General features: G+C 43.6%; 1 protein-coding gene across 1 annotated transcript in view; it reads left to right on the top strand.

The window, feature by feature from the left end:
- The first annotated feature begins 9,198 nt into the window (after window positions 1–9,198).
- The window catches only part of LOC124796020 (methyl farnesoate epoxidase-like), a 162,773-nt gene continuing 146,253 nt past the window's right edge, over window positions 9,199–25,718 (top strand). Inside the window, exon 1 of the mRNA XM_047260103.1 lies at window positions 9,199–9,311. Coding sequence (XP_047116059.1) covers window positions 9,227–9,311 — 85 coding nt within the window. The 5' untranslated portion in view covers window positions 9,199–9,226. The remainder of the gene's footprint in view (window positions 9,312–25,718) is intronic.

Here is a 25,718-nt window from a genome sequence, read left to right as displayed (position 1 = left end):
CAGTCTCTGATGACCTCGCGTAACTGTACGTGCGTTATCAGAGGCCCTTACATGCGACCTATGACAGCTGCACATACCTTTCCGAGTAAACTGAGTTTTATTCGTAAACAGAACATCAAGTCACTGTGAGTCTTCGTTAGCCTGTTACAGAGTCAGCGTACAAACTCAAAATGAGATATATCCTTGTCTGGCTCTAGGGCCGTTCCTCTGATAGTACGAAATGGGTGATAAAGCTGTCCACGCAACTGATTCCACACTTTACGGTAGTGAACACCGAACTCAGCGTTAGTTGCTCGGGTACTTGCATGTTCTAAAAGCGTAACGGCAGGTCTTCCACAAAATCAGGTAAGCACCCCTTCTGTGGCGGGCCTGCATTGGGCCTGTGTTCCATCAGTGTTTTGATATTACCCGGTAAATGTGCGATAATGCGGATATCATCGCGAAAAAGAAAGAAAAAAAAGACGTTGGCGGTATATTCTCTGAGGTCTTCCATCAATGCCTTCAGCTGCACCGTAAACAAAATGCATGCCACGCAGTTCTATCCGTGTTCAACGCTCCATGTTATGTACTGCGACCGTCCTCCAAATACTACCGAGCTGTGTTATGTTTGCGGGTTCGATGCGAACGTCAGTACGTCACAGGACTAAACGAAAAATTGGTGTAATAATATCTGAATGTACACCATATACGAATACGTAGTGTATGCCTTTTGGATATGTCTGAAAAAACAGACACAACGCATTCGTGTAACTGATTCGCCTAGACGGGCAATGAATCCACACTCTTCAGTGCGGATGCACAAGTACTCCGACCTCCTGCGAGAATGTAGTGGCGAGAATGGCGGAAATGGACGGGGACAGCGGATAGGTGGCGCTCTGTGGGAATGTGGGTCGGCCGTGAGGCGTGCCAAGGTAGTCCGTGCAGTTGCCATAAAACTGTGTCTTGGATGGTGCAGTGGTTAACGCACCTAACTCGTAAGCAGAGAGCTCATGTTAGAATCCTGGTCCGGTGCACATTTTCGCTCATCGCCGCTGATTCTGTGTAATGTCCCGATGCAGCTTCCCTTTCCTTTTCCCCCTCCACCTTCAATTTACATATAAGGTACACTTTGTTCATCTAGTTCCAGTGGGCGTACTTACGGATACATAGTGCTCATTCGATATGCATTTACGACACCTCACTGCTTAACGTAATACACTAACTGATCAGAACTGTCCGGATACCTATTAATGGGCATTAATATGGGGTGTGTGCATCTTTTCCCTTTGAGATGCTCTTAACTAATCTGAAGACACTTTCAGTGAAGTGTCTGAATGTCTGTGGAGGAGTGGCAGCCGATTCTTCTTGAAGCAGCCGAAACCAGAGAACTTAGAGGTGTTGGACGCTGAGGTCTGGAGTGAAGTTGACGTTGTAACTCATTCCAAAGAAATTCTGTTTGGTTCAGGTGGGAACTCTGGGCAGACCAGTCCATCTCAGGAACGTTATTGTCCACAAACTGTTGTTGCTTCACAGATGCTGCTTTATGAGAGAGATGCTGATAGAATCAGTCATAGACTCTGAAATTATCCTCTACCCTACGCAATAGACAATAGTGTAAAATGTATTCATATCCTTGCGCGTTTGTCGTTTTCTTAAGCTCAATAAGAGGACCACAATCTAACCACAAAAAACACTCCCATACCGTAACACCACATCCTTCATACTTCACTGTTGGCATTATACATGATGGCACGTAACGTTCCCCAGCCGTTTGCCAAACCCAAATTCTTCCATCGGACTGCCACAGGGTATAGCGCGATTTATCACTCCAAATAACATTTTTCCACTCATCAACTGTCCTGTGACGCCGCCCTTTACTCCATCACAAGCATAATTTAACATTGATTACAGAAATGTGTGGCTTGTAAGGAGCCGCTCGACCATTGTACCCAATTCGTTTCAACTCCATTCACACAGTCATTGTACTAACTAGACTTCTGGTAGTAGTACTCTGGAACTCACTAGCGATTGCTTCTCTTGATTTCATGCGATTTTTTTACCAGCACCTTCCCTATTTCTCAGGTGCCCGTGTCCGTCAGTATATAAGGCCTGCCTGTGGTCTTCGTCTAGCTGTGATTGTTCCTTCACGTTTCGACATCACTATGACGTCACCGATAATGGCAGGTTTAGGAGGGTTTAAATGTTTCTAATGGATTTGTTACTCAGTTGACATCCAATGACTAGTCCACGTTCGAATTTCGGAGCAGAGAATTGAGGAGTTTTATCGACATTGACAAGATAATCCGGTCGTGTTTGAATTAATTCGTACATAATTGCAGAGGCGACTGGAAAGTACTACTAAAATGCGAGAGCAACTCGCATAAAGGTCCAGATCGCCCGCTCATATTAACATCTCAAAACTCTGGGATTTCTCTCCTCACATCCATCACCCCTGGCGGCTCACCTCCAACTGCCCAACATTACACTGGCGAATAACTTCCAACAACGAGCCCTACAAGCCACAGACTGCACACAGCGCAGTCAGCGGTTTTAATACAGAGCGCTAAGTGGCGTTACCAACATAAAAACCTAAACAGCCTACTTACAGTATTGCTTTTCTTGTTAAGGCAGGACATGGGTGAAAGTTGAGCCCAATCAGACGGGGACTTAATCGCAAAGTTTACTTTTCAAATACATTTCGACTAAACTAAACTCCACCCGAAGAGACCCAGCGGTATAGACCGACCGTCGCGTCGTAGTGAGCCGACACATGTAGTGGATATGGATATGGAGGGAAATGAGGTCAGCATACCGCTCTCCCGGCCGTTGTCAGTTTTCGTGACCGGTCATTTCTACTAACTAGGGCAATATTTCATACCGAAATCGGTGGCGGCTCGTAACAAACATTTGCATATACAGTGTGACAATTAATGGACTACGTGAATTAAAATCGTCATAACTTCTGAACGGTTTGCGTTAGAACTTTCAAAATGCACGGTTGGCCGCAGGACAGGATGGCAATTAGTATGCGCATGGTTTAGCGAGAAAGCCCACTTTCATTTGGATGGGTTCGTCAATAAGTAAAATTAGTGCATTTGGGGGACTGAGAATCCGTATTTCGCGATCGAGAAGTCTCTTCACCCTCAGCGCATGACTGTGTGGGGTGCAATGTCCAGTCACGGAACAATTGGTGTGATATTCCTTGATGGCACGGTGACTACCGAACGGTTCGTGAAGGTTTTGGAGGATGGTTTCATTCCCATTTTCCAAAGTGACCCTGATTTCGACAAGATGAGGTTCATGAAAGACGGAGCTCGACCCGATCGAAACTGGAGAGTGTTTGATGTTCTGGAGGAGCACTTTGGGGACCGCATTCCCGCTCTGGGATACTCAGAGGCAACTGGCATGAGCCTCGACTGGCTGCCGTATTTTCTGGATCTCAACACATGCGACTCCTTTTTATGGGGCTATATTAAAGACAATGCATACAGCAATAGCCCTAAAACCATTGCTGAGCTGAAAACAGCCACTCACGAGGTCATCGGCAGCATCGATGTTTCTACAATTCAGCGGGCCATGCAGAAATCCGCTTTCCGTCTGTGCCACATCATCGCCAATGATGGTAGGCACATCGAACATGTCATAACCTAAATCCGAGCATCTGTAATGACGAATAAAGTGTGTGCACGCCGTAGTTTTTAATTAATTTACGTTTTTTCGATACAGTTCAATAAGTGTCACCCTGTATCTCGCAGTCGGTTCGTATACGGACGCATGTTTACTTTACCTCCTTTTTTGCTTGTATTATCACATTTTTTTTTTTTTTTTTAGTTTTCGTTATTAATTTCGATGTTCCGTCTACTCCGATGTAGAGTGAATTAACGCCTTCTCCTCAAAGGCTGTTAGTACAGGTTTTTTTTCAAACTGTAACAAAAGCTTTGTTAAACTTAGGGTATTAACTAGCGTTTATCATATCTCGTGATTCGCCACGGCAAGAACAGTGTCGCTTCAGCCCTGTTACTGGTAGGCGTACCTGGGTCATTCAAGAAGAGCGACACATTCTGAGTTGCGACACTTTTCATTCATAAGGTAAGATCAACGAAATTTTTAAGGTCAATGATTATTACAAGGTCCGTGTTTACACACTGTCTGTACCTTACATTACAGTGTCCTTCAGACATGCATGCATGTCCGAAGAAACAGACACTGTTTTGACTATTACAGCTGTTATAAAATATTACTAAATTTCGTGTGTCGTAGCTTACAAAAAAAAAAAAGGGGGCATGGAATCCCTTTTCTCGGCGAAAAGTGTTCTTATAATACATAAGCCCATTTATGATTCAATGTTTTCGTAAATTATGTTCCTTAAATTGTACCTAATTGACGTCCTTTATTAAACGGTATTAATTTTTATGAATTATAATTTCATATTTTCCTAATAAAATATTTTTAACTTGTTTCTCATTTTTTATTCTAATTTAAGTACTAATTAATTTCGCCTGATGGAAGTTCAAAATTGTAGAATATTACGTATACTGCCGTATAAGTAGGCGGTCATAAAAACAACAAAAAAGTTTTTAGAAAAGCAAGAAAAGTGACACAACTTAAAGAAATTAAAAAAAAAAGTTTCTTGATAACACCTGACATTCGACGAGAACAGAACTACATGTCCATATTACTGTTACAAATAAAACTGAATTTACTGCCAAAAATACTTATTTGAAATTTGAAGGAAGCTTATTGTAATTCAACATAAGCCTTATGGAGTTCTTTAAGTCGGTTTTTCTGAAGTATTTCGTTTTTTAGTCGTGTCATTGTTCTTGCTGGGGTGCGGTATGATTTCGTTCAGGACTTGCAAGGTGTCCGTCTAATATATCTACTCCTAAAGCCGGCTTATTCCTTTACCTGATTAAATGTTTCGAGATTCGTCAAAGTTTGTTTAGTATTAAATGAGAGATTATTTAATGGCAACAAAACTAAATTATGTCATGCACTAACGGAAACTTATTTTTCGATGCTTATGTTTGAAAAGCAAACATAAGTTCATAGTGTTTGCGGATTTAGGCATAACTTTTCAAAATGTTCGGTGGTATATACTCTTTGATACCCTGAAGGTAGCTGGTATAAAATGCAGGAAGCGAAAGGTTATTCACAATCAGTACAAAAAGCAGACGTCAGTTATAAGAGTCGAAGAACATGAGAGAGACGCAGTAATATAGGCAGGGTTGTGACCTGCCTTCCACGTTACAGAATATGTACATTGAGCAAGCAGTAAAGGAAACCAGAAAGAAATTTAGGGAGAAAATTAAAGTTCAGGCCGAAGAAATTAAAGTGACGTTTGCCATTGTCACTGCTATTTTGCCTCAGATGGCAAAGGCTATGGAAGATCAGTTAGACAGAATTTTGGAAATAGATTATGAGATAAAGTCAACACAAGATAAAAAAGTGGAATGGCATATGGTCGAATTAAATGACGCGATGCTGAGTAAATTAGATTAGGAGACTTGACGCTAGAAGCAATAGATGGATGAGTTTTACTAGTTAGGTAACAAAATAACTAGTGATGACCGAAATAGAGAGAACGTAAAATACACACTGGCAATCACGAAATTTGTTACATCTAATATAAATTGAAGTGTCTGAAAGCCATTTTTGAAGATATTTTTCTAGGCTGTATGGAGATGGAAAATGGAAGATAAACAGTTCAGACAAGAAAGGAATAGAAACTTTTGAAATGTGGTGATACAGAAGAAAGGCGAAGATAGGTAGGTAGACTATGTTAGTAACGAGGAGGTACCTGAATCGAATTGAGGAAAAAGAGATTTGTGGCACAATATGACTAAGATATCTTCCAAACAGAAACAAAATAAAGCTGATGCTACATTTGAAGTACAACTACTTCAAGAAGAGACTACCCAGTTACTATATTAAAAAGGCTTGAAGAATATGTAAGTTTAAATATAAAAGCGGCTAAAAGTAACCAGGAATGAAACAATGTAAAAGAAGCAGTAATTAAAGCAGAAAGAGAAGCACTTGGCACAAGAAAGAAAAGTTTTTTCAAAAGGGCCTGCTATACTGGGATGAGGAAATACATAGTCTAATCGAAAATAAGAAACATGCCTATTTAAAAATGTTGTATTCCCTATACGATCAAGATCTGAGACTAGATTATAAAACTAAACCAGCTGAAGTCAAAAGGAAAGTCAGACGAGTTAAAAACATTAATTGGGAAAATGAAGTCGGAGGAGAACAAAACAAAGCACACACAATAATGAAACATCTAAACAATGGAGATAAGGGCAATCTGCAAATAACACAGTATCTAAACCTAATTTGATACAATACTAGAAATCACTGTGGACATTTGTGCTACATATACAGGTGGTTCTGTCCGACTCTGAACCACATGGGAATGTAGAGTTAATAACGCTGGAGGAGCTACAGGATGCAGTAACGCTTAGCAAGAAGAGGAAGATTCCAGGATGTGAAAAAAATCAATACAGAACTGATAAAATGTGCACAAAATATTGCAAAAATAAGAACATTCGATTTTATGAATATTTTCTGGCGAAGTGGTTATATACCTGAGGGGTGGAATATATAGCCCAGATAGGCCCAATTTATAAGAAAGGAAACAGACAAGAATGTCAAAACTGCAGAGCTATTAGCCTTCCGAATTTATGTTATAAATTATTTGCTAGAATTTTCAGAAAGCAAAATCGCCAGTCGCTGACTGTGCTATATGATGCCCAACGTGGTTTTCGAAAATGCAGAGCATGTTTGGGCTGAATCTTCACCAAGACATAATTAATAGAGGAACATGTGAATTCAATTAATCAACGTTTCTGGCCTTCATTAACTACGAAAAGGCGTTTGATAAAGTAAATTGAAACAAAACAAAATGGTTCAAATGGCTCTGAGCACGATGGGACTTAACATATGAGGTCATCAGTCCCCTAGAACTTAGAACTACCTAAACCTAACTAACCTAAGGACATCACACACATCCATGCCCGAGGCACGATTCGAACCTGCGACCGTAGCGGTCGCGCGGTTCGAGACTGAAGCGCCTAGAATCGCTCGGTCACACCGGCTGGCTAATTGAAACAAATTGTGGGAAATTTTAAGAAACAGAGAGATTGCATCTCATATGAGCTGTATATGAAAAACAAAATACAAATGAAAATGGCAAGCAACACACATAATATGACTGAAATAAAGCAAGGAGGTAGACAAGAGTATCCATTCCCACCCACTCAATTAGTACTCTATTTTTGCTGACGGCCAAGTAAATATTAGGCAAAATGAAAATGACTTACGTTGTGTTGGCAGAAGAGCCAACACCGTGTTACTAGTGGAGGCCAAAATGCACGCGTTTTAGCTCACGCAGGCTGGCGTGAGGAGGGAAGAACTATACTGACGTGAGGTCTGGAACATGACAATGAATTAGAATTCAGAAAGCGGACGTAATTAGTTTGACACTTAATTTTAATCCATTAATGATGAACGTCGCTCTTGACGGTACATGATTCACAGTATTGTCTGTTCAGAATTCATTCTAATTATTGAATATGGCGCCTTGCTAAGTCGCAGCAAATGACGTAGCTGAAGGCTATGCTAAACTATCGTCTCTGCAAATCAGAGCGTATGTAGGCAGTGAACCATTGCTAGCAAAGTCGGCTGTACAAATGGGGCTAGTGCTAGGGAGTCTAAATGGTTCAAATGGGTCTGAGCACTATGGGACTCAACTGCTGAGGTCATTAGTCCCCTAGAACTTAGAACTAGTTAAACCTAACTAACCTAAGGACATCACAAACATCCATGCCCGAGGCAGGATTCGAACCTGCGACCGTAGCGGTCTCGTGGTTCCAGACTGCAGCGCCTCTAACCGCACGGCCACTTCGGCCGGCGCTAGGGAGTCTCTTCTAGATTAGACCTGCCGTGTCGCGGCACTCGGTCTGCAATCACTGATTGTGGCGACACGCGGGTCCGACGTATACTAACGGACCGCGGCCGATTTAAAGGCTACCACCTAGCAAGTGTGGTGTCTGGCGGTGACACCACAACTTACAAGAAGGTGTCTTTGATCTAATTAAAATAGCCAGAGAATACAATCTGAAAGTCTACATCACAAAGACAAAATAAGTGACATTTTTAGAACAACTTGCCATGCGAGTTAAGATTTAAATTGATAAGTAGGTCATAGAGAAAATTTATAAATTTCAATATTTAGGGTGCAGTATTACTTACAGTGCAAACAATGAAATACAAATAAGTTAGACCTGTTTAACTACTTGTATGGAATTTTTCGCAGAATATTAGGAAAGAAAGTTCACAGAGATACTCTACTGAAGTTCAAGAAGGTTCTGGCTACTACCAGCACTGCTCAACTGATGCGATAACTGGACTCTTTGAAGAGAGATGAAAAGAGAACAGAAGGAAATGAAATGAATTACCTTAGACACGTGGCTGGGTATACCTTGATGAATAGAAAGAGAAATGATGACATCCGAGCTGAGTCTGAACATGCAAAACACAATTTGCATAATTAAAGAATATCAGTTAAGATGAGAAGAACATATAGACAGTATTCCAGATGGAAGAATCACTAAAACAATAAAAACTAAGAAGCAAAAGATCTTTAGGAAGTCCAATAAAGAGATGTCTGGAACAATTTTGAGGGTGACGGAACGGACCAAAAGGTCCAATTTTTAATGTAGATGTACGTGTATGACTAAAAGAAGGAATGGTTAATAGGAGACATTCTGAGGCATCAAGGAATCCTCAGTTTGGCAGTAGAAGGAAATGGGAAAGGAGGGGTGGGTGGGGGAAGCGTTATAGGGGGAGAGTAAGATTTGAAAACGGTAAGCAGATTCGACTGAAACACGCTCACGTCTTGTACTTGCGGTGTATAAACGTAGATGTAGAAATGGAAGTAGAAACTGTAAGGCAGAAAGTGCGTAAATGGAAGTTTTCCACCTGTATTGGAAGTGGTCAGAGTGATATGCAAACTAGGCATTGGTTTGGAGCTGACAGATATGGATAACACGAGGGAATGAGCCATCTGTCTTCGCGAGCGGTGAAAAGTGCGTCAGCAGTGTCGGCGAGCCGTGCAGCAGCGGGATTGGGTGAGCTGAGCCCCACCCCCCTCCCTGCCCCGCCCTCCACGGCGGCTCTGGGCGCACGGGGTTTCGCTCGCTGGACGCGGCGTCAGTCCAGAGCTCGTCGGGCGGTGGGAAGAGACGACATGCTTTCTCTGGTGCTGCTCGCCGCAGTCGCCCTGGTCGTGTGGCTGTGGGGGCAGCTGAGGCGCCCTCCGCGATTCCCGCCAGGTAAGGCGCCACCTGCCGATGCAGAACGTTCTTACTGAAGGCCCCTACAGACTCACCAACCCTATCGGCCGATAGACCACCTGATCAATTTCATGCCAGCCTACACACGTCCCGACCGACTGCACTCAGCGATTACAGTGCCGCAGCCGCTATTGTTGTGACTTGTTAATCTTAAATTCATTTTATGAGGTCCCGCTTGGTTTTACACAGAAACAAAAACGGGGGGTTTCCCCTGGCTATATTACAGGTAACAAGGTCAAACAAAAAATAGGCTGAGACAAAGCTGTGGGCACGTAAGTGGCTAATGCAATGAATGAAATATATCTACGTTATATTATTAACCCTTTCAGTCCCTCTGACTACAGTTGTGTATCCTAACTTTTACTGTGACATAATTTCAACAGAAGTATTTTTCCCCGTAGAAACCTCAGGTACACATTTCTGAATGTTTAACCTTTTCATCATGTGCAAGTGCTGCCAACTGTTGAGCATCACTATGAAAATATCAGCAAGTCAATATAGAAATGCACAGCAACTCATAACCACCAGAGAACATGAATGTGGTTGGTTCACTATATTCCACTGTATAATTTAATATTGTTATTATTACTTTGCAGGATAACTATTGAATGATCGATTTATTATTTATCACAATAGACAATATTTCATCATCATTTCCTTGGGCCTTTGACCCACTTCAACGCGGGGCCGGCCATGTTACTATGTATGTGGCAATGTTCGCGTCATAGGGTGGTTGGATGCCCTTCCTGTCGCCACCCCCCCCCCCCCCCACCCCTGGGACGGAAGTAGTGTACCCCAGCTGTCTGCGTCTAGTGTAAGCCATCAAATAGTGCGAACATTTGGAATGTCTGAGAGTCGTGTAACTGAGGGTGGACATGGGGACCAGCCAGTATTTACGCAGTGGGATGTGGAAAACCACCTAAAAACCACATCCAGGCTGATTGGCACACCTGCCCTCGTCGTTAATGTGCTAGGCGGACTCGATTCGGGGCCGGCGAGCCTATCTGAATCCAAGAAGCAGCGCATTAGCGATCTCGGCTAACCTGGAGGGTCACAATAGAGACTATTTCGTAATTAGTTATTTCACTTCATGAAATTAAACCAAGTACACAAAGTATGTTTTGAAAACGGGTAAGTATTTTTGTTTAATCTTGCATAAAAATCATTAAAAAATCACCCAAGAGCATAGCCAAATAAAGAAAAATTTTCCTTCCTCCAGAAAAAATGCGGGTCTGGAAGCGTTAAGGAGCTAGAAGCCGAAGATTTTCGTAATTATCTAACAACGGATGAAACATTCATTTCGGCAGTGCTGAACATCATCAGACCATTCTTAACGATAAACAGTACAATCATAAGAGAGGCTGTAAGCTGCAAGGAGAGGCTGCTAACTACATTACGACTTCTGTTTAATGGCAGAAGATAAGAGGACCCCAAATTCAGTGCTGTTGTATTCCCACAACTATCTACTAAAATGATTCCTGAAACCTGCAGTGTGGTTTTTGTTTGACTGAGGAAACACATCGTGGTGAAGCAAGATAGATAAAACAAAAGCCGGCCGCGGTGGTCTAGCGGTTCTAGGTGCTCAGTCCGGAACCGCGAGACTGCTACGGTCGCAGGTTCGATTCCTGCCTCGGACATGGATGTGTGTGATGTCCTTAGGTTAGTTAGGTTTAAGTAGTTCTAAGTTCTAGGGGACTGATGACCACAGATGTTAAGTCCCATAGTGCTCAGAGCCATTTGAACAATAAAACAAAAGATGTTCACGTAAACGTTAATAATTTATTTCTATATGTAGCCTATAGGATGACCGGTAAGTCAAAGAAAACGTTCCACATTCGAACAAGACAGACTTCATGTGTGGCTGGTGCACATCATCTAGTGGCATTTGGTAACAGAAATGGAAAAAAAGCGCACTTTGCTCTTCATAGCACAGCGCTTGGATATAGAATAGGCCTCTTGTAACACTTACACCAATGAAGCAAGGGCGTTTATTGGATTAACGTCCATTAAATGTCGATAGGTCGGTTTCTAGATTTTGTTTCCGACAAGTATTGGCAATAAAACCTAAAAACAGAAATAGAAAAGATGGACTGACTTTTATTCTCTCTATATGCCACACGAAACCATTATGAATGTATTTTAAAGAAGTGCTTCATTTCTTTTATCTATATTGCTATACTTGTCGCATGTAGTGTGCCACAGATGTCTCTAGTCCTTAAATTTCTTCGGATGCTCTGTCACAGATTCGTCCGCTTCGCATTCTGTAGAGCACCATTGAATCCCGCATGCAGTGACAAAAGATGAACTTTTGTCGGGGGGGTGGCATGACAGCACTAAACACCTCATAATTTGTTAGGTGAAGTGGTGGGAGGCTTCGGCTGTCATGTGGTCCCACCTGCCCGACATTCCGACAAGGTTTATCGTCGGCCGGTCTGTCAAAACACGTACACACGGCTGTTGGCGTAGATGACGCTGAGAAAAGTAATTTAATATAAGACATATGGGGCCGCAAATGTCACGAAATACTCCAAAACTGGATAACAAATGTTGAATATGTGATGTCACATCCTAAATACAGAGGCTATTCTCAAGCTCATTTGTGAAGGTCTGGTTGAGCTACTCAATAATTCCACTCAAGCAGAAGGTGCAAATTTCGAAAGTCTGGGAATGTTGTAAACGTAGTTCAAGGAAAAGAAGTCTTGTAGGTTACTACGGTAACAAGTTAAAAAGTTTAGTACTTACATACAATGCAAAGACAGTGAAACTCGTGACCGAGACAACGCAGGCTATAAGATCTACTTGCAAATATTAGAGAAAGAATGAAACTGCGTTGCATGGATCGTGCCAAGGATTTCACCCTTCTCAAATTATACAAATAAATTATTATATTTACAAAACCATTTATTTGTGAAAATAACATACCCAAGTGAACTACTGTTGGTAGCCTACTTGACATGTGTACAAGTTTAATATTTTGCTGCAGTGAAATCGAGTGTTTCAGAAAGTCATTACTAATACTGTATATTAACGTGGAAAGACACTCTCTCTCTTTCCAAGCATTTATCACGACTTGCGCGGTCTGCAGGTTAATCGGATGTGGCATGTTAATTCTAAAGGGTGACTGGATGCCCTTCCTGTCACCACCCCGTATCCCCCAGGAAGGAATTAGTGTACCCCAACTGTCTGTGTCTAGTGTAATCCATGGAATAGCGCGAATGTGTGCAGATGTCTATGAGCCTTGTAACTGAGGCGGAACATGAGGACCAGCCTGGTATTCACCTAGTGGGATGTGGAGAACCGCCTAGAAACCACATCCAGACTGGCCAGCTCACCGGCCCTCGTCGTTAATCCGCCGGGCGAATTCGATCTGGGGCCGGCGCCCCTACCCGAGTGCAGGAAACAGCGCGTTAGCACTCTCAGCTACACTGGCAGGTGCAGAAAGACACTAACAGCAGCTAATTTCACGGAATTGTAATTTGATTAGTTAAGCTTATGATTGTACGAATCCTTTGTTCGCTTGTGGCTGTTGTATTATAAAAATGAACCGCGGTTTTATTGAGAGAATTGTGTAATACAGGATATTTCAGTTTCATCGTAAGTAATTATGAATAAAAATGATACTGACCAATTTGAAACATTGTAACTGATGTTAGAAACATCTTCATACAGATGTAATGGCACAGTTTATAACCACAGTGCATGTACTGCACTTACAATTAGGCTTAATCATGTATGGCTACTACGAGAAATGTAACATTCCACGTCCTTCCGTACAAAGCAAATAAAATGGGTACACATGTGGGAAGTTATCTTGTGTGTTTGCAATCAAATTTATTATTTACTGCTTCCTGTACGAATCCCTTTGCACATGTGCAAGGCTATGGAGGTTTACAATTTTGATAGCAAAACATCCAGGGCATTTACTCCGATATTTGTGTCCGATTTCTATTTTTATCAACGTTTTCGATTCACATTCTTCTTTTTGTCCTTGTTTTCTTTGCAATGAACCCAATGATGCTGTTCATCACAGTCTAAATTTTATACCGCACTTATTACCAGCCTTCCATACTTCCTATACTTCGAAGACTTGCTGTTCTGAAGAAATGCTAAGAAGTCGAAACCAGTAATGATAGTAGTTGTGTAACTTGAAGCAGAAATATATGATAAAGAAACTCACATTAATTTCCAATTCTTGGTGTTCACGAAGAAATTATGATCTTCAGATATGCTGGATAAGGCTGTTGTATTCGAACAGCTTATGTTAAATGAATTGCCGTGTATCGCCACGTCGCAACCCGCATTCATTAGAGGCTTCTCAGTTTCGTATACCTAAAGATATTTATGTGAGTGTGAATTCCTAAGGGACCAAACTGCTGAGGACATCCGTCCTGAGACTTACACATTACTTTAACTTATGCTGAGAACAATACACACACCCATGCCCAAGGGAGGACTCGAACCACCAACGGGAGGTGCCGCGCAATCAGTGACATGGCACCTCAAACCCCGCTGTCACTAGCGCGGCATATGTATTTACCAGTATTTAATTATTAACCTTTCAATAAACTCTAACTCAGTAGCAGATTTCTTTTTCAAATCGAGAAGAGAGCGGAAGATGAACCTGTTCAACCAAATGTCTCGTAACTGTAAGACAATCACACTTCGTCTTCAATATCGATAACTTCCAAAGACTATCTTTGATATTAAGTAAAGTAATTATCTCTCGACTAACTAATAATGCAACTAATAGCTGGTATGCCGTAAATAGTTGACCTCACAAAACAAGACGACTGTCTGATTCCATCAGAAAAATTTTTGATATATTTGAATCAAATTCCAAAGGTTGTGCTGTCCACTATTCTTCACAATATTCCCGTAAAACGTTTCTTAACTCCGTTAATATCAGTCATTGCCTGATATTAGTTCCCAAATAGAATAGTTATTTCAGCGTCACTCTATTCGCATCTAATTAGACGTACGTAACGGTAAGTGTAACACACAGAAAGTAAACAACATTCACAACACCACATAATACTTAAAACGTAAATAGCTCCGGCTTATCTAACTTCGCTCAGGTGGGGAAAGACGCTGATGTTTCAGTTATTACATTTGAATCTTTACAAATTTTAACACATTTACGAGGACGTAGTCAAAAGTAATGTCTGAATGTCTGAAAAGTCTTACAACTTTTTACACAAAGTAAAGTTTATCACCAGTCGACATCTTTATTCTTTATATCGCAAAATTTCGTTCTCAACATGGTTATCCTGGCGACGAACATATTTCTCCCAACGAGAGACCAGTTTATTGACACCTTCACTGTTTAATGTTTGACTTTGTTGACGAGGCAACAATGTCACATCTGCTTACACCACTTCCTCATTATCAAAGCGAAGCCCTCGAAGATATTTGTACGTTTTAGAAACAGATGAAAGCCGGATGGGACCATGTCGGGTCTCTATGGAGAACGATCGATGATAATGGATCCAAGGCGTCGGACTGTTGCAGATGTCGGAGCGTACGTCTGTGGTCTAGCATTGTAATGTGGAAGGAGACGGTGCATGTGTAGAACGAACTTTTCTGCAGTTAGGAACTCGGTTATAGAACGCTATTTCCCACACGCCGACGTAGTTACGTTGAACACCGCCATGTTACACGTTAGCGCAGTGGTTCCCAACCTGGGGTAATTACCCCCTGAGGGGCCAAATGAAATTTTCTGAGGGGTAAAAACTTAAACGATTCGATTCTATGACGGTCACAAAACTAAAATATTTTCAAAAGATCATTACTGTTATCGCAATTTTGTAAGACTAGTTTTGATTAGATAAGTTATCAGTAATAACTTTTTCTCAGTTAGTACCATTAATGCGGTGGAGATCCATTCACTAAGCACATGTATTGTGCTTTGTCGGGTACATCAGCCGGCCACTGTGGCCGAGCGGTTCAAGGCGCTTCAGTCCTGAACCGCGTGACCGCTACGGTCGCAGTTTCGAATCCTGCCTCGGGCATGGATGTGTGTAATGTCCTTAGGTTAGTTAGGTTTAAGTAGTTCTAGGTTCTAGGGGACTGATGACCTCAGAAGTTATGTCCCATATTGCTCAGAGCCATTTGAACCATTTTTTGAGACACATACGTAAGAAATGCTGAATATCGCAAGAAAATACCTTCTCCAAGTTGTGGATAGTAAATGCAGTAGTCCAGAAATTGCTTCATTACTCGCTTCGAAACAGAAAAATGAATTAATTGATAGCACCACTCAACATTAACTGCATAAGGATTACTATAGTGCCTTACACAGTATTATTATTATTAGAGTGGTTAGGCACGAAGCATTAAGAGCCTGAAGTCGTCCAGTTTCTGCTAGTTCAGAAGTAAGGAGCATTATGTCTAGTGCACACATCTGAACTTCTTCGATTCTGAACGGATTTGCTATGTGAAGGTCAAGCAAGTGACGCAGTGGAGAGGAGTAATGCAGGGGATGTATGTTTTGTAACTAGTGCCGGTCCTGACTGTGTATAGTTAGCTTTCTTACCTAAGAAGGAGTTGTAGGTAGTAGATGTGATGCACCATGAATTCCTTCGTTATTCATTCAGACACACACACACACACACACACACACACACACACACACACACACACACACTGCCTAAATACCATTCATATTTCATCATTTTAAAAATGAAAGTGTTCCAAGAACAGTCTTTCGGAAGGGGGGAGTCAACAGACGGCAGCGGGAGAGAAGGGGAGGGGGGAGCGGGGTACTCTCTAATGTCTGGTTGCACTTAGGGGTAATGAAAAAGAAAGGCTAGGACACACTGCTCTAGCGGCAGAGGGTTGTAATTGGCGTCAGCGAAGTGGGAAAGTCAATGTAGTAACATGGATGACACGACGTAGTATTGTATTATATTGTATTGAACTGGGGACCTAGAAACTACGGCCGGCCGGGGTGGACGAGCGGTTCTAGGCGCTACAGTCTGGGACCGCGCGACCGCTATGGTCGCAGGTTAGAATCCTGCCTCGGGCATGGATGTGTGTGATGTCCTTAGGTTAGTTAGGTTTAAGTAGTTGTAAGTTCTAGGGGACTGATGACCTCAGAAGTTAAGTCCCATGGGGCTCAGATACATTTTTTTAGAAACTACGGAGAGGCTTCGTCCCCGCCGTAGCCTTCAGTGGCTCACAACCCCACAAGAGGCTACAGCAGTGCAGACACTCCACTGCCGCCCCAAACCGAACCAAGGATTATTGTGCGGTCTGGCCCCCAGTGGACCCCCGTGGGAACGTCTAACACCTGATGAGTGTAACCCCAAATGTTTGCGCTGTAGAGGAATGATGGTGTACTCGTACGGGGAGATAGTGTTTGCGCAGCAATCGCCGACATAGTGTAACTGAGGTGGAATAAGGGGAACCAGCCGGCATTCGCCGAGGCAGATGGAAAACCGCCTTAATAACCATCCATGGAGTGGCCGGTGACATGACATACTTCATTTCAATACTGAGGACAGTATAAAAAATTCGGAGACATTACTTTTCAGCATGCCCTCGTATATTTTTTCGGGGAAGTTTGCCTTAGCATTATCTAACGAGATCTTTGCCGACTAACGGTTTTACAATGTCGTCAGCAAATCTTAACGTCTTTGCTCCTTCGCAATGATCATTAATTTTCTCCCAAATTACTGCTTAGTTTCCTTTCGTGCTTGTTATACACAGTCCATTCACATCAATGTGACCACCACCTATGTTCGACGTCAACATGCAATAACCATTCGCATAGGGCATGTGGCAGCATTAACAATGGAATATATGAAGCACGTCGAGGGACGCGGTAAACAGTGCTGTCGTTGTCGTAATGCGGAAATGGAGCGAATTATCTGACGTCCAAAAGGTCATGATCATTGGCTTTCGGACCAAGGTTGGAAGCATTTCTGATACGACAAATGTTTCAAACCGTTCTCGTGCCTCCGTGGTTAAGCTATACTGTGCGTGGCAAAATGGCGCTATCCAAAATCGGCGCCGAGGTAACTGTGGTGTACCATGGGGAATGTTTTCGTGGCATTCTCTGGGTGATATCGTCATTCTAGAAGCTACAAAGGATCAGCACATGTATGCATTATCCTTGGGTTCCATGTCTCCTCAACGACCGTTTAGCGGACGGTGCTGTGTGCAGGCCTCGGCAGTAGGCGCCTTGTACATGCACCCCTGCTGACTGTTGTTTGACGTCGACGAAGTCTAGAATTTACAAGCCAGTACCTCAATTGGACGTCCACTGAGTGCAGACAGCTGACTTCTTCAGATCAATCGCGTTTTAAGCTCCATCAGACAGATGGCCTTTAGCGTATTAGAGCGCGAAACGTCTGAAAGCATACACCCTGCAACAATCGTCGGAAGAGTTATGGTCTGGGGAATGCCTTCATTGCATTCCCTGGGTGATCTCGGCGTTCTGGAAGACACTAACTATCAACACAAGTATGCGTATATCTTTGGGGACCATGTCCACACCCACGTGCATTCTGTTATTTCCTCGGCACGATGACATCTACCAACAGGACTAATCAACACGTCACACGGTTCGCAGCGTACGTGCGTTGTTCGAAGAGCACCAGGATCGGTTTAGCATACTCACCTGGTCATGAAATTCCCCGGATTCAAACACAGTTGAGAATCTGTGGAACCTCCTCAATTGGGCAACTCGCGTTATGGATTCTCAGCCCAGAACCCTAGCACAGCTGGCCACGGCACTGTAGTCGGCATGGCTCCAGCGGTCGGCACTGCAAAAGATGGTTATTCAGGCTTTTCACCAGGACAGCGTATGAGCTGATTGTTAACATGGCGGATTGGCTACAACCACAACTCACTTCGTTCTCCACTACGCCCTTCCTTTCACGTCTTTCGGTCGTCATACCGAGCGGGGTGTTGCTGTGGTTAGCACAGTGGACTCCCATTCGGGAGCCGGCCGCTGTGGCCTAGCGGTTCTAGGCGCTTCAGTCCGGAACCGCGCTGCTGCTACGGTCGCAAGTTTGAATCCTGCCTCGGGCAGGGATGTGTGTGATGTCCTTAGGTTAATTAGGTTTAGGTATTTCGAAATCTAGGGGACTGATGACCTCAGATGTTCAGTTCCATAGTACTTAGAGCCATTTGAACCATTTGAACCCATTGGGGAGGACGAAGGTTCAAACCCATGGCCGGCCATCCTGATTTAGGTTTTTCCGTGGTTTCCCTCAATCACTCTAGGCAAATGCCGGGATGGTTCCTTTGAAAGGGCGTGGCTGACTTCCTTCCACATCCTCCCCCAATACGCTGGGACCGATGACCTCGTTGTTTGGTCCCTTTGTCGAAATGAACCAACCAAACGCCAGACCGATCATCATAACTGCAAACAGAGTGATATGGTTCAGCGATAAGGCACTGACCGAATTTTGGGAGGATGGTGGTCCAAAATCCACTGCACCCGTGAAGATTTGGGTGTTCCAGGCTTTCTCTAAATCACTTAATGCCAACGCCAGACTCGCTTCCTCAAAAGGCTCGGTCGCCTGAGCGTGTGTTTCGTCTCTAATAACCTCGTCGCAGACAAGAAGTTAAACTCTAATCGTCCTTCCTTCTTTCTTATAATTACAGCGTAGATTCTGTACATAATGTAGATAATTTTGCCCCCTCCCCACCACCTCCGCCTTCCATCCATGATAACTTCTGAATCTAAGAGAGTGTATTCCTATCAACATTGTAAAAAAACCTTACTTTACAATTGCAATAAATGTAGATTTACTTTTTATCAGTTGCAATATTTCCCCGGAATCCGTAAGTGATCTTCCCTTAGGTTGCTTCTACCAGTCGTTAGATTCTTCGGTAGCGAAGTGGTTTTAGAAGTTTGCAGCGAGAACTTATTAAACCGACTATTCGGTAACGCTCATATTTTTTAGCAAGTGCCTTCTTCGGCATTGAAATTACTAGGACCTATGTTTTTCTTGAGAGTATTATGTTTTATTATGACAAATCTTACAACTGACCTCAATAATTCTGCAGGAACATCGAGTATGTCAGGTCCCTTGTTTCCACGTAGGTCTTTCTGTGTTTAATCAAATTCTACTTGAAGTGTTGCTTATCCCATTTTAGTTTCATGCCATTCCTCTTCTTTTTCCACAATACCCTCTTCATATTTCTTTTCTTTACATAGCCCTTCTACACATTGCTTTAGTATTTCAAACTCATTCTTTGCGTGGCACTTGCTGAGATCCTGGTTATCATATAGCTAGTTCCCTTTTCTCTGAAATTTTCTTTAATTTACCAACATATGACCGCTATGTTTCCTATAATGACACATGAAAACGTCCCATAAATATTCCCCAGATCATAATCTTGTACACACCGCCTCCTCTAACAATAGCACAGTGTCTATCTATGAATGTTGTGTTGGGACAAGCTGACATCCTTCGACCCTGTAGGCCAGGAAACCAGATTCACTGGCGAAAGTTAACAATCGGCAACCAATAGCATTTCAGTTTCCAAACTCTACAGTAAATTCCAGTCATCTTCATAAATTCATACTGATTAGATGTATGAATTCACCTTCGAAGTGCCATATGCTGTAATGTTTGCCGAACTGTTGTCATAGACAAGAGGTTGGTTGACAAATGGCCAACAAACTCGGCTACATCAAGGATGGGGAGCGAGAACGATCGTATCTTTTTCAAAAGGAACATCGTAGCACTTGATCTCTCAGGTTTCCCCAGCGTCAATGGTGTACTTCTGAGCGATGTTTTAATTTCAGAGAGTACACATAGCAGTGCAACTCGCAACACCTGAAGAAAATGACTGTGTCCGTCATCGAAATATTGTGCGTAGAATGAATATAACAGTTCTACTCAACACCTGGATTCATACCATTATTTCCACATTCATGCGTATACGTTTACAGAAACATAAATTTGGAAGCTTGGGCATGTGTCTGAACGGATTTCACCACTCGACCATTTCGCTAGCTGAGAATTGGCACCTCCTGGTTGCTTTGGGCTCTGAGATATAGCTCTGCAGCAGTCTCCTCAGCTATTATTCCCAGTACTATCATAAATGCAGTCACTCAGAATAGTTATGGCTCTCTCTACTTTGAGCTCTAAGTCGTCGCGGCTCCGTCCGCCAACCAGCACGTCGTCACTGCTCTTTAGGTCTTCCAGAAGTGGTTCCATGTTGATGTCCCAAAAGAGAAGTCCCAGGACAGAGCCCTGAGGACATCCCTTGGTTACTTTCTTACTGACGTTTCCGCTAGGAGCCGATAGCCAGACCTCCCTGTCTTCAAGCTCCTCAGACAGCCATATAGCGGCCCTGGGCAATCCTTCTCCCGCAAGCAGGAGAAGAGTGAGGGCCACCACAGGTTGTCAAAGGCGCTGATGTCCACCATGATGCCGACGACATAGTTGTGCGGGGCAGAGTCACAGACATCGGCAGCCAGGGCAAATACGTCAGACGCCGACCGACCCGACCGGAATCTGAATTGTCTGTCACTCATCCCGCACAGTACACGGTGTGCTGTCAGTCTGTCTGCTAGCAACCTCTCAAAAAGTTTGCCCAGTAAGTCCAATAAACAATGGGTCTGTATGACTTAATTTCTGTGGGATCTTTTCCCAGACCGATTTTGATTATTGTTTTTTTTCCAAATTGCTGGGAATTTCTCGAGTCGTAGACACCCGTTGTACAACTTAGTGAGAGGTGCCAACAGCTGGGAGGCGAGGAATTGTACCACCTCCGCTATAATGCCGTCTGGGCCAGGAGCCATACCCCTCTTAAGGGCCTTGATTTGGGCAGCTACTTCTTCTTCAGAGAAAGGGTAGATCATATTGTTGATCTCATAGGCCCTTCGGTCTTCCCTTCTGATTCTTTTTTGTTCTTCTGAATCCTCTTCCTCTTCAGGCAACAGGACCCGAAGGAGGACCTTGGCGGTTTCCCGCCAAGTGTCCATCATCCGGTCCCCATCCCTGATGCTGGATAACACTGTAGGTGATCTTATTTTTTCCTGTACAAGTTTGTAAGGGGCACCCCAAGGGTCTATAGCCAATTGGCTTTGCACATAGTTTCCCCAACTCCTCATCCTGACTGCCCTGAGCTCCTGTTGAAATTAGTCTTTGCTCTCTCTATAGACTTGCAGCCATCGTTGCTTTTCTCCCCAGACAACACTCTGCTGGTAATACCTCCTCGCCCTCCTTACAGCCTGGCGCATCTGTCCCAGTTCGGCCGACCATGGTGTGGGGGAGGTTGCGACAGCTCTCCTCCTGGTTGGTACAGCTGCGCGTACTGCCCTGGTAATTGCTTGTGCCAGTTCTTCAGCGTATTCCTCCACGTTTTCATCACCATCTGGCAATATTGGGATGTCGCACTCCGTCGCTAAGCGGTCTCAGTTTGTCTTATTATAATTAAGCTGTATCTCTCACGCTATGTCCCAGTAACACTCCCTGTCCCCTGTAGTAAAGGTTATTAGATTGTGTTGTCGTTATCCTGTCCCATACTTTCCAGCCTGTGATTTTTCTGACAAGATTTGGCGTTACTAAAGTAACATCAATGTTTGTACCTTCCCCCCCCCCCCCCTCCGCCAGAATAGGTGGGGGGTGGGGGGTACCCTTACCTTTTGGCGACCACAAGTTGCAGTGCTATGATCGTTTCCTCTGCCATTTCCCCTCAGTCGTCTTGAGTGCCACTGAACCATAGGGGGGACTTTGCATTTATGTCTGCAGTCATGATACATTTACCCCCCCTGCAATGCCGTGGCTACTTGTGTTAACTTATCCAAGAATTCATCTATTCCTCTTCCATATTGGAAGTGCATGTTGATGACGTATAACACTCCTGCTGCTGATTGTAGCTCCACGACATTGCAGTGGTCATTGGAAAACTGTGCGAGGACTGTGGCTCTTAAGGCTCTGTTGGTGATTGTGACTGCGGCCTTTGGTTCTGCTCCACAGTAAATCACTTGTCAATTGGCAGTCATGAATGGGATCCGCCCAGCTTGGGAGTACGGCTCCTGCAGACAGATCATGTCCGGACTCTTCTCCTCCACCACATTTCAGAGTTCCTGCAGGACTAATTTACTATTGTGACTGTTAATCTGTCCCACGTTTAAACGGCTCACGTGGAAAATCTGTATGGATGTGTGACTCTGGCCAATTCTTAGACCAATCGTGGGCTGCTCTTCCGTTAGTGATGACAGATTGGTTGTACAGTTCATCAAGATCAAATTTTTCGTTACGTCTTTGAGACATTTTTTTAACCATGTGCCACAGCGCCCCAAAGTCAATATGGAGATTTGTTGTCTTAAGCTGAATTCTACCTACAGCCTCCACTACCGGGAAGGTGATGTATTCGTGGCCGAAACGCACCACATGCCTTAAGGCTGTGGTGTGGACAGCCGGCTCCTCTAGACGAGATAATTGCCGAGTGTGCTCCAGGTTGGGGTGTATTCTTGCAGGATCGATTCCGATTCCTCTCTGAGGTGGTGAGCGTGCAGGTGAGCTTGTGCTGTTTACAACATTGCTCTGGACATGTTCTTTAGTACTTCTTTCTTTGCTCTCTTGCATCGGTGAACTCCCTACCACAGGATGCCTTTGTGGCCGTAGTTGATCTTCGGTCGACCTTAGTCCCCGGCTGGGAGGCGAGGGAGCATTTTCCTGACCACAGGGGTCTGTTTGAATGCACACGTCTTTCATCACAATTGCGTGAGATTGGAACTTTGTGAATTTTTGAATAAATTCTCTAAATTTATACGCCCTCATTGCATCCCTCAACCTCTTGCTCGGGGACTTCCTCTTCGGCTTCCTGTGTGCAGATATAGCCTCAGCCATAGTCTATTCGAGCAATTAGTCTTTGCTCTAACATCCTGTGAGTAGGGCAGTTCCTTCTGGTGGTATTGCACGACTTCCTTCCTCTTTTTGTGCGCGGAATGCAAACCCCGGTTTTACTGCAATTTTTTCTGATGTGATCCTCCGCCCAACACCTGGAGCAGACCGGCTTTCTTTCGCAATACTTATGCACGTGGTCCAAGTTACCACAGTTGTGGCGTCGGGGGACTACTAAATAGTCTCTAACATTAATGGCTTGATATCCAGTGTATATTCTCCGCATATTTGTGAGTTTGCGCGTGGTCCCGTTTTGAAACGAAGCTTTAAGTCATTTTTAAAGGTTTCCCATTCCACGTTGTCAAAATTGTGTTTGTAAATAGTCTCGTATATGTCACATTCGCCGGCCGGAGTGCCCGAGTGGTTCTAGGCGCTTCAGTCTGGGACCGCGCGACCACTACGGTCGCAGGTTCGAATCGTGCCTCGGGCATGGATGTGTGTGATGTCCTTAGGTTAGTTAGGCTTAAGTAGTTCTAAAATCTAGGGGACTGATGACCTCAGATGTTAAGTCCCATAGTGCTCAGAGCCATTTGTCATATTCCTTTAGCGCAAGTGGCACATCATACAGGATCACCAGCGGCTTACGCTTTTTTAGTGGTTCGCATTTAATAGCTTTGTTTAGTTTGGGATTTTTTAGAATTTTGTCCCCGTCCTCTGGTTAGCAGATGAAATAAAAAATTAGTACAGTATAACCTGATACATTACCGAGTTTTGCTTTACTTCGTCGGCGTTGTCCTTTGCGTGCAGTGGCCACGTTGGATGAGAAGTTGTAGACTATTTCATTTCGTAACATCAACGACCATGGCACTTCATTCAATACCACTAGGACATTTACTTTTTGAGCGAACTGTATAAAAAGCGAGGCATAAGTAGAATTTGTTTTTGAAAATGATGAGACTGTTAGAAAAGTATGAAGAGGTGTGAAGACCACGCTTTAATTTAAAGTCACAGGAATACTGTCGCGGAAATCAGGCAAAATAAATTAATAATAATTCAATATAGCAAATGACACTATATCGTTCCAGAGCCCATTTTTTAATTCTCAAACTTCTATGAAGTATAAATGCAGACTGAAGCGACGAATGAAAATTTGTATCAAGGACAGGATTCGAACCCCCATCGCCTGCTCACTAGGCAGATGCGCTAGCTACTATGTCACCTTGGTACAATGGCTTTCTACAACTGCACAGATCTCGCTTTCACGCCTCCGTCCTCAGTTGAAATTCCAATTCACGCCTTAGCCCACTTGGTATTCCCCCTAAACAGGAACGGCACTGCAGAGGCTTTTCAACTTTATTGGATTTGCACCTCAGACTTGAAAGGTCTCTTCCATTTCATTAAAGCACTTACACCTGAGTTTCAGGCAGGATCCCCCCTGTAGTTCAATGCTGAGGTGCTTTTGCAGTTCAGTTGGACAGTGCAGTTGGACAGCCTCTGCAAAACTGTTCGAGTTTAGAGGAAATACCAAGTGGGCTGGAGCGTGAATGGGAAATTGGAATAAGGAGGGAGGCGTGCATCGGTAGTCCGTCAGTTGTGCAAAGAGACTGTGTCAGGGTGGCATAGAGGTCAGTGCATCTGTCTAGTGAGTAGAAGACCTGGGTTCGAATCGGCGCTGGCGCAAATTTTAATTCGCCACTTCAGTCTGCATATTTTCCTTCCTAACATGAGAAAAAGTTGTGTCTTTGTCAAACTGTATTTTACTGCCACTTAATTAGCAGTGACTCATAAATGATTGTCATTTTCATACAAAGAGGAAGAGACGTTTAAATCTTTGGTTTTTGAAACAAATGCTACATGTTTGAGCATTTTGACGTAAAAAAGTAAAGTATCCTCCTCCTGAGGGTTGGTGCTGACACTTTAGTAGTCCTGGTCCTTTTGTCTCTGGTGTACACTTGCCTTCCTCTGACGTCAGAGCTAACTTGTCCAGTTTAATGTGGACCCCGTACTACAGAGCAGCTTCGTATGTTTACATTAATAAATCAGTGCTAAAAGTGGAATAAGCGATAATTAACAGAAAACAATGCAAAAGAATCTAACCTCAGATCTTTTTGACTACACGTACTAATCCACTGAGACGCTTTAGTTTTTGTTTTCCGTTTTTGCTGTGACCACTTGATTATACATCTATGTCTTTAATTTCTGTATCGCAGATCGCTGTTAGGGCGGTGTTAGTTTTAGTCTCAGAATGTGTGCTTGTGGCTACAAAGAAGTCGATTATTAGATTGATCGCTTCACTTGCAACTTCCTGTATAAATGCTAAATTACATTTACAGCAGTGCAACTCACCTCTTCACTGCACCAGGTTGCGTAGGTACGCGGAGACGTTCTGGGGCCGTCCTTCAAATTGGGGTCGCGTGAGGATCTCGCTTATGAGGCTCCTGGTGGAGACGATGAAGATCAGGTCGCCCCCCGGACGAAGGCCCAGCAGGGGCGACCCGTACCTCTGGGCGAGATACGTGAACGCCTCGCGCTGCGATCCCAACTTCTCGCTCAGACGGCGGACGTCCCCTGT

Source organism: Schistocerca piceifrons, chromosome 4, assembly GCF_021461385.2.
Source record: "Schistocerca piceifrons isolate TAMUIC-IGC-003096 chromosome 4, iqSchPice1.1, whole genome shotgun sequence".
In the NCBI taxonomy this organism is placed as follows: Eukaryota; Metazoa; Arthropoda; class Insecta; order Orthoptera; family Acrididae; genus Schistocerca; species Schistocerca piceifrons.
The sequence above is the reverse complement of the archived record's forward strand: the minus strand, read 5'-3'. Positions and strand labels throughout refer to the sequence as shown.